At 39.3% G+C, this 10,057-nt stretch overlaps 1 protein-coding gene across 1 annotated transcript; it reads left to right on the forward strand.

Annotated features, from left to right (window-relative positions):
• Window positions 1-216: 216 nt before the first annotated feature.
• Window positions 217-8,739, forward strand: selenom (selenoprotein M). The gene is made up of 5 exons (XM_061906655.1): window positions 217-418; window positions 3,802-3,837; window positions 3,909-3,943; window positions 6,206-6,284; window positions 8,256-8,739. The coding sequence occupies exons 1-5, from the start codon at window positions 323-325 to the stop codon at window positions 8,484-8,486; spliced, it is 477 nt and encodes a 158-aa protein (XP_061762639.1). The 5' UTR covers window positions 217-322; the 3' UTR covers window positions 8,487-8,739.
• The last annotated feature ends 1,318 nt before the right edge of the window (window positions 8,740-10,057 follow it).

Below are 10,057 nucleotides of genomic sequence, written 5' to 3' on the forward strand. Positions count from 1 at the left end.
GAGGTTTATACTGTGGAATTTTTTTTCTTTTCTTTTAGAATTTATGCGCTCTTTTTTTTGTCATCATTAGTGAATTCTTCACTTTTTTATGTCGAAATTAAAAAAAAAATTGGTTTAAATGACACGCCAACCTCAGCCTTGTGTCACGTCACGTGACTGTATCGAGTCTAACATATCTAAACCTTAGACGTGGCACGGCATCCGGAAGTGACGTCACCACACACCCTCCCCCAATCCGTCATCATCGTTTTGATCTCCATCGCCTCTCACTCTCACTCTCACATCCTCCAGTGACTGCCGTGCAGGTTTCGGTCCGGTCGCCATGTGGCTTCTTGTGCTGTTCGGTGTTCTTCGGTACGTGTCGTCCTACGAGGTGAACGTCAACAAGATGGACGGGCTGGCTCGAGCCAGAGTGGAGGTACACTTCTTCACACTTTGAGGCTCAAATCTTGTTTTTCTTCTTCTGACCTGTCAGGGCTAGTATGCGAACAGAGGCTGTTGTACGCATGCGTAAATGCTGATGTTTGTTTAAACAAAATACACCAGGTGGGTGATACTAGTACAGATGTTGGTATCGATCTGATACCTCGTAAATACAAGGCCAGTATCGCCGATACCTACACGTTTTACTGAGATTTTTGCCTTTAATTTGTTTATTAAAATATAGGTTAAGAATTTTTAGCCAACAAATAGATATGTATATCAACACCAGTGATGAAACGAATACCGATCTGATAAAACACTGTAAAATTCCCGACTGTTACTGTTATCGTTTCAAGTATAATCGTAATACCTGTGATTAATTACCATATGTTGAAAAAGTTAATGAGTATCCTGACCTGGAGAAGCAGCTGGCACGCTAATTGCTTGCTAGCTTAAATGCTAGCATTGAAAAAAGACATGTAAAAACTTGGTAAAACGATTTCAATGTGGGAATAAATACAAACCCCATTTCCATATGAGTTGGGAAATTGTGTTAGATGTAAATATAAACGGAATACAATGATTTGAAAATCCTTTTCAACCCATATTCAATTGAATGCACTACAAAGACAAGATATTTGATGTTCAAACTCATAAACTCTATTTTTTTTGCAAATAATTATCTTAGAATTTGGGAAAGGGCATGTTCACCACTGTGTTACATCCCCTTTTCTTTTAACAACACTCAATAAAAGTTTGGGAACTGACAAACCTAATTGTTGAAGCTTTGAAAAATTAATTATTTCCCATTCAGTCGTTCAACAGTCCGGGGTCTCCGGTGTCGTATTTTACGCTACACAATGGGCTACACATTTTCGATGGGAGACAGGTCTGGACTGCAGGAGGGCTAGGAAAGTACCCGCACTCTTCTTTTACGAAGCCACGCTGTTGTAACACTTGTCTTGCTGAAATAAGCAGGGGCGTCCATGATAACGTTGCTTGGATGACAACATGTGTTGCTCCAAAACCTGTATGGACCTTTCAGCGTAATGGTGCGTTCACAGATGTGTAAGTTTCCCATGCCTTGGGCACTAATGCCATCACAGATGCTGTCTTTTGAACTTTGGGCCTATAACAATCCGAATTGTTATTTTCCTCTTTGTCCTGGAGGACACCAGGTCCTCTCTTTCCAAGAACACCTTTCCATTTTGCATCAGTCCATCTTAAGTGAGCTCGGGCCCAGCGAAGCCGGTGTTTCAGTATATTGTTGATAAATGGGTTTGGCTTTGCATAGTAGAGTTTTGCACTTACAGATGTAGCGGCCAACTTTGGTTACTGACAAACCACTGATTTCGGTTTTTGATCCAGTACCGCCTGAGGGATCAAAAGTCTGTAATATCATCGCTTACATGCAGTGATTTCTCCAGATTCTCTGAACTTTTTGATGATTTTACGGACCGTAGATGGTAAAATCCCTAAATTCCTTGCAATAGCTGGTTGAGAAATGTTCTAAAACTGTTCGACAATTTGCTTACAAAGTGGTGACCCTCGCCCCATCCTTCTTTGTGAATTTCTTAACATTTCATGGAAGCTGCTTTTATACCCAATCATGGCCCCCAACTGTTCCCAATTAGCCTACGCACCTGTGGGATGTTCCAAATAAGTGTTTGATGAGCATTCCTCAACTTTATCAGTATTTATTGCCACCTTTCCCAACTTCTCTGTCACGTGTTGCTGGCATTAAATTCCAAAGTTAATGATTATTTGCAAAAAAAAAAGGTTATCAGTTTGAACATCAAATATGTTGTCTTTGTAGCATATTCAACTGAGTATGGGTTGTAAATGATTTGCAAATCATTGTATTCCGTTTATATTTACATCCAACACAATTTCCCAACTCATATAGAAACAGGGTTTGTACTTTTTAAGCACATATTAACCACACTGCAATATTAATGACAACCAATGCTGTTATGAAATGGTTGTTTGTGAACACTTTGATATGTAAAACACAATTTTAAACACAATAGCAACAACTTGTTTGCTATCTTAAATTATAGCATGGATAAAAGCCATATTAAACCTTGGTTAAAAGATTTCAATGTGGTAATAAATACTTTTTAGAGCACATTTAACCACACTTCAATAGTAATGACAACCAATACTGTGATAGGAAATGGTCGTTTGTGAACACTTTGGTATGTAAAACCCTATTTTAAACACAAAAGCAACAAATTGCTTAAGAGCTTAAATGCTAGCATGGATAAAAGACACATTAAGTCTTGGTTAAAAGATGTCAGTGTGGGAATAAATACTTTTTTGAGCTCATTCGACCATATTGCAATAGTAATGACTACCAATACCGTGATAGGAATTGGTCGTTTGTGAATACTTTGGTATGTAAAACCCTATTTTAAACACAATAGCAACAAATTGCTTGCGAGCTTAAATGCTAGCTTGGATAAAATACACATTAAAACTTGGTTAAAAGATTTCAGTGTGGGAATAAATACTTTTTGAGCACATTTGACCACACTGCAACAGTAATAACAACCAATCCTGTGTTATGAAATGGTCGTTTGTGAACACTTTTATGTGTAAAACACAATTTTAAACGACACAATATCAACAAATTGCTTGCTAGCTTAAATGCTAGCATGGATAAAAGACACATTAAAGCTTGGTTAAAAGATTTCATTGTGGGAATAAATACTTTTTTGAGCACATTTGACCACACTGCAACAGTAATGACAACCGATCCTGTGTTATGAAATGGTCGTTTGTGAACACTTTGATATGTAAAACAATATTTTAAACAACACTAACAACAATATGATACACATTTCCCCATATTGCCTTTTTACATTTAGTTTTTTTAGGGCAAAAAATAGTAAACAAAGACTGCAATTGGCCTAGAATCAAATCCCTCCTGTGTCCAAGGTGTGTACGTGTTTGTAAACATAACCATACATAAACCTAACAATGTATTTCAGCAGATATTAGTGAAAATATAAACAGAAGATAAGTTGTTTTGACCCAATCCCACTGTGTTATTGATATCAATATTTGTATCGATCCACACACCTAACATATTTCATTGAGGCGCACACAAAGCGGTGCATCATAAGCAGGAGGGAGCGTTTCTCCCTCAGGGTAATGCTATTCAACAAAAGCATGTTATCCGTCATTATTGTTGTAATGGTCACGCCTGCAACATGAAACCTCAGTCTCCTATTTCTATAAAATAGGTTGATGCAAGACGTCTTGCTCACAAACATTCCTTCTGCATCACACCATGAAACTAATTGTTCTCTTTTTGGCAAATGTGATAAGACATTTCATGAAGCCTTTCTTGTCATTAATGTTGTCTCTTTTCAGTCGTGTGGTGGATGACAACTGAACAGACTCAGGGAGGTAAGTTATGTTGGAAAATGTAACCCAAGTTCTTGTTAGACGTGTCTCTAAATGTCCATCTTTGTCTGCAGGTCAAAGCCTTTGTGGTCCAGGACATTCCTCTTTAGTATCCTTTGACACATCACGCATCCTAATTCTGTCTTAGTCGCCCTTTTTTTGAATGTCATTCTGTATTATATATTGGAATATACAATTTTTATTAGGGGTGTCCCGATTCCATATTTATATTGGATATTGATCCGATATCAGCAAAACAACCAGTATCTTAAATCTCAGATACAAGCAGTCGTGCAGACTGCAAAGCTGGACAGCCACTTAATATCTAAATGTCCTCCAGTAAACGCACAAAGTTGGTATCTTGCATTTTAGTGAAGTCATTTACAAAAAGGTAAACATGGTAACTACACAAGTGCACACAAGCAAAATGTCCTTGATAAAACAATACTGCAGTCTAAATAGGCACATAAACAAGGATCAAATAATTATAGTTGCATATTACACACACACAGAAAGTCTCCAGGGCAGAAAAGTATCCAGTAACAAACATGTCAGCGTAATTGAGCTTAGTGCGTCATGCACTTAATTTAATGAATTGTGACCACTAGGTCTTGCCAAAAACGGATTACCGTAGTTTCCGAATTATAGAGCACACCAGTATATAAAACGCACCGTCTAAATTTAAGAAAATTGGATTACAGTGTAAAGTCCAGAAAATATTTTTTCTTACATTAGCCTCACCATACTATAAGTCACAGATATGTACCTTGAGTTATTTACACAGAAATATTTTTTATATATGTACTTAAGTACTTTGTTTCCAAACGGTGCCTGTAACACGGCAGTTAAACGGCTGATCAAACAAAACAGAAGTCATCATCATGAACCCACTACTTGCGAGCTTCCGTGGGTCCATGATGATGACTTCTGTTTTGCAGAAGTTGCGGAAGCTCGCTCTTCAATCAGCTAAACAGGCCCAATAACTCCACGGTGAGGTTTTGGTGAATTTACGGAGGAATTTGTGAAACTGAAACAATACAAAAAGAATGCCATTATAAGTTAGTAACACTAACACACTTGTAAACGTGTTAGCATATTTGCTAATGCTAACGATGTTAGCTTGATAACATTACGTAAGCACGTACAAATATGTGTGAAAACACTCCTACAGAAATGACACATTGGACGGATTAGTAAGTATGAATAGTTTTGGTTATATTGTAAAAGTAGAACCGCTATGGATGACTAGAAACCGGGAGGGCGCTTGTACTTCCGGTTCAAGGCACTAAAATTAAGAAAATAACAGACGTTCACCCCGCAGCCCCTGCAGTGAGCGAACTTTTCTAAAAGATGGCACCATAGCATGTTAAAAAAACTACTGTTATTTGTTAAACACAAAGCATAAATTAGCTGCACTGTTTTGTAAGCCAGAGGGTTCAAAGCGTAAGAAAAAAATTCCAGCTTTTAGTCAAAAGCATTAATCTGTTACAAGGTTGGTGTTTTTCATACCTACTATTTTTCTCTCACTAATTCTACTTCATCCAACCTTTTCTAACATTCCTCACTTCAGAATGGTAAGTGTGGAATTAATTGTGCTGATATCAACATCAGCCAATACTGATGGCTCCAAAGTGAAACAGTTGCATTGGGACAACACTAGTTTTAGAGACACCATTAGGGACAAAAAGTGAGCACAAAACCTAAAAAAAGGTTTCCAAGGTGTCAGGAAGCCGAGGTACGACACCATCTGCTGTGCAGAGTTGTAGTGATAAGCTGCATTCATACAGTCCCATTATAATTTCTTTATGAGTGAGGGGGATCAGGGTAGTGACAAATGTCAAAGTGTGTGTGAAATGTCTTAAAAATAAATATCTTACCTTAACCACCAATGTCCTCCGTGGTGGACATGAGAACTTGCGACAAATGTTTCATAGGAAATGATAACCATGCAGAAAAGTACCGGTATGTATATTAATAAGCAAGGAAAAACATTCAGGGTCAAATATACAAAAAAGTCAAATATAAAAAAGTTTTTATTTAAAAAAAAAATGCAATAGAAAACAAACACTAACAGCTTTTCATGGTAAATTGTTTGATTTGACGTCAAATTTAGTTGCTTCTTTGATCCAAGTGGTAGAAAGATAAAAGAGATAGTGTTGTCTACTTCAAAGGACGTGGCGTGAAAAATAAACTAGCTTTTCTGTGGGAGTATTTTTAGAACAGTGTGGCATATCACCTATGATGGAAGAAAAAAATGCAACCTGGATTTTCCTGGGTGTCCACATGAGAGATGATTTGTATTGCAGTTGTACCTAATGAAGTGTCCACTACTGTATGGAATATCCAAGTCCTTGACCAATGTTCCCTTCAGCCATAACCTGGTGATGAAACACATTCCTGGGGCCGACCCTGAACTTGTCCTCCTCAATCATTACTACGAGGAGCTGGATGTAAGGTTTTTTATGTACTTTTTGGCTGGAATCATACTACTAGAAATTGTGCTTTTAATAAAAGGCTTTTCTAATAATTGGACCCTCCCATGTCAAATATCAACACTTCTCAGTATTAGGAGTACTATTACCTTTTTATTGTAAATGCCTAAGCTTTTAATACTGCTCTTGTATTGTGCAGGTGTACCCAATGAAGTGGTCTGTGTGCATATGCAAACGATCAAATGAAGAGGTTGATTTTAGTGGTACATATACAGTATTGCATACGATGCCGGGTGGTATTCCTTGTGGTCATCTACCACCTTTTACTTTTTGTTTGGAGGTGATTTGGTATTGACTGGGTTCCCTCCGGGTACTCCGGCTTCCTCTCATCTCCAAAGACACGCGGATAGGTTGATTGGCAACACTAAATGGTCCCTAGTGTGTGAATGTTGTCTGTCTATCTGTGTTGGCCCTGCGATGAAGAGGCAACTTGTCCAGGGTCTACCCCGCCTTCCGCTTGAATGCAACTGAGATAGGCTCCAGCACCTTCCGCAACCCCAAAAGGGACAAGCAGTAGAAATGGATGGATGGACTGGTCATCTTTTATTGGCGGTGTGGAGATGTTTACATGCAAACCAGCAGGTGGCGCCAAGCATTTCTTGCAGTTTTATGGAGGCGTTATAAGCAAGTTAGCAAACAGGAGTTTCAGTACCAAGAAATAAGATATGAATTAAAATGATAAACATAATTTGAAAAATACTTTTTGTCACAATTTGTCAGAAGCAGGTCTGAAAAAGTCAGTTTTGTATTTGAGTCAAAAAAGAAATGTCCATTTAAAATATGAAAATAAATCTGGAGTGTGTATTAAATTAAAGGCCTACTGAAATGAGATTTTCTTATTTAAACGGGGATAGCAGGTCCATTCTATGTGTCATACTTGATCATTTCGCGATATTGCCATATTTTTGCTGAAAGGATTTAGTAGAGAACATCGACTATGAAGTTCGCAACTTTTGGTCGCTAATAAAAAAGCCTTGCCTGTACCGGAAGTAGCAGACGATGTGCGTGTGATGTCACCAGTTGTAGAGCTCTTCACATCCTTATTGTTTACAATCATGGCCACCGGCAGCTAGAGCGATTCGGACCGAGAAAGCGCCGATTTCCCCATTAATTTGAGCGAGGATTAAGGATTTGTGGATGAGGATAGTGAGAATGAAGGACTAGAAGGAAAAAAAAAAGAAAAGGGCAGTGGGAGTGATTCAGATATTATTAGACACATTTACTACGATAATTCTGGAAAATCCTTATCTGCTTATTGTGTTACTAGTGTTTTAGTGAGATTATATAGTCATACCTGAAAGTCAGAGGGGTGTAGTGACCGCCAGTGTCTCTGAGGGAAGCCACGGAGGAGCCAAGAAAGTCGCAGCTGCCTTTTTGACATCTGCAGGTGGAACGACACAAGCTCCGCTCATGTTTACCGTAAGAGCCGACTTATTACCACAATTTTCTCACCGAAACCTGCCGGTTGACATGTGGTAGAGAAACATGTTCGCTTGACCGCTCTGTTCCATATTAAAGCTTCACAACAAACAAAGAAACACCGGCTGTGTTTGTGTTGCTACAACCGGCTGCAATACACCGCTTTCCACCTACATCTTTCTTCTTTGTAGTCTCCATTATTGAGTGAACAAATTGCAAAAGATTCAGCAACACAGATGTCCAGAATACTGTGTAATTATGCAATAAAAACAGACTACTTTTAGCTGTGTGTGGTGCTGGGACGTTTTCAACAGGATACCTCGCGGGAAATTTAAAATAGTAATTTAGTCAACTAAAAAGGCCGTATTGGCATGTGTTGCAATGTTAATATTTCATCATTGATATATAAACTATCAGACTGCGTGGTGGGTAGTAGTGGGCTTCAGTAGGCCTTTAAGCTTCAGTATTTTGTATGAAAAACACTCTGATGTTTTTTTAATATTTCCTCAGAGGATCGCTTTGTCTGACATGACCCGCTCTGAGATCAATGAGCTGCTGGCCAAGTTGGGCTTCTACAAGAAGGCCGAGGCAGACGAGGAGGTCCCGGAAGAGTTCCGCTTCTCCCCCGCCAAAGACAGCCCGTTCGAAAAGGAGCCGGCAGCACACAATCCCGCCAGTGAGAACACATCCTCCTCCTCCTCCTCAGAACCCGACTCTGAGGCCAAACACACGGACCTCTAATGCTCTCCGAGACATGACTGCCGCTAAACCAGGCCAGCAGATCAAGAATCAGGACTAACGTTTTGCTACAGACGTCAAAATCAGCGGTCTGGCCTCCTCGTCTGTGTACGCTTCTCACCTGCCAAGATACAGAATGACGCCGCAGGTTAAAAATTTGCCGATTGGCCTGAGGTTGATGCCACACGTACTGGTGGGTGGGCTGCTACACACACACACGTTACCACTGGAAACCAATAAAATGGTTTTACACCAACGTAGGAGTCTGTTTTTGTGAAGAAAGTCATGAAGGATGAATGTTTGTGCAAATTAGGATATTTGTACAGCAAAGCTCTCTGAGGCAGTTGATGACAAAAATGTGAAGTTTTGTCAAATTAATTTTTAAATCAGAATGTTCACACTATGAATTATATTCACACTGAACTAATCACAATTCAGGTTATTACTCACTTGCATAATTAAAATTAAATCTCTGATGTTTGGACAATTTAATATTAATAATTTTTTGGAATGTTTCATTTGAATGCATGTCATTTTTTGCTCAATACTGTTTGATCTAAAGTTTATCCATCTGTTTTTCCAGCGAGTACACCAGTCAGTCTCACTTATCTTGGCACTGACTGTATAACAAACTGTTCTGCCTTCTCGGGCATTATCCATGCTTCTAGGGGAACTGCACTTTTGGGGGGAATTCTGCCTATTATTCACAGTCCCTACTAAGACAAGATCGCCCAAAATCTCCATTTCCATCCCGTGCCCTGAATATTAACCAAGCATCAGATATAAGCGTCTGTGTTAAGGAACCATTTTTAGCGGCGCCGTGGTCAGAGCCAACTAGTTCATGCAGCTCACTCAGTATTGACCTACTGAGCTGCTGCTGCATCGCCTCTTGAGTTGGTAAAAGTTAATTCTATAGATTATAAACATTTACTTAATTAGTAGAAAGCTCCGCCCATAAACCGAGAAGTTGGTCAACTTTGACATTCAACTTAAACCCGAAGATGGCAAGAAAGACACAGAAAATGCTTATTTGTGCTCACATATGTAATTTATTTAACCTGTGGGAGGATTCTGATTCATTCTTAATATAAACTTCAGATTTACACATTTCATGTGTCGGCCTTCATAGTTCACATTTCTTGTTTAGCACGTAGCAAAATACTACATGAAGCTTAGTGTTTCACTAAAGCTGGATCTGTTTAGCACACAACTTCTAAAACTTGGTAGTTCATCCTCTGTATATTCAGGTTAAAAAAATATGTTCTGGATCATCATTTGTCCCAAAGTAGTCTTTGATGGGAATTGAATCCTTTGTCACCGATTCTGTTCATAACTTTTATGGACAGAATTTCTAGGCGCAGTCAAGGCGTTGAGGGGTTCGGGTTTGGTGGCCGCGGGATTAGGTCTCTGCTTTTTGCAGACGATGTGGTCCTGATGGCTTCATCTGGCGGGATCTTCAGCTCTCACCGGATCGGTTCGCAGCAGAGTGTGAAGCGACTTGAATGAGAATCAGCACCTCCAAGTCCGAGTCCATGGTTCTCGCCCGGAAAAGGGCGGAGTGCCATCTCCGGGTT

This window comes from Nerophis ophidion, linkage group LG07, assembly GCF_033978795.1.
Source record: "Nerophis ophidion isolate RoL-2023_Sa linkage group LG07, RoL_Noph_v1.0, whole genome shotgun sequence".
NCBI lineage: Eukaryota > Metazoa > Chordata > Actinopteri > Syngnathiformes > Syngnathidae > Nerophis > Nerophis ophidion.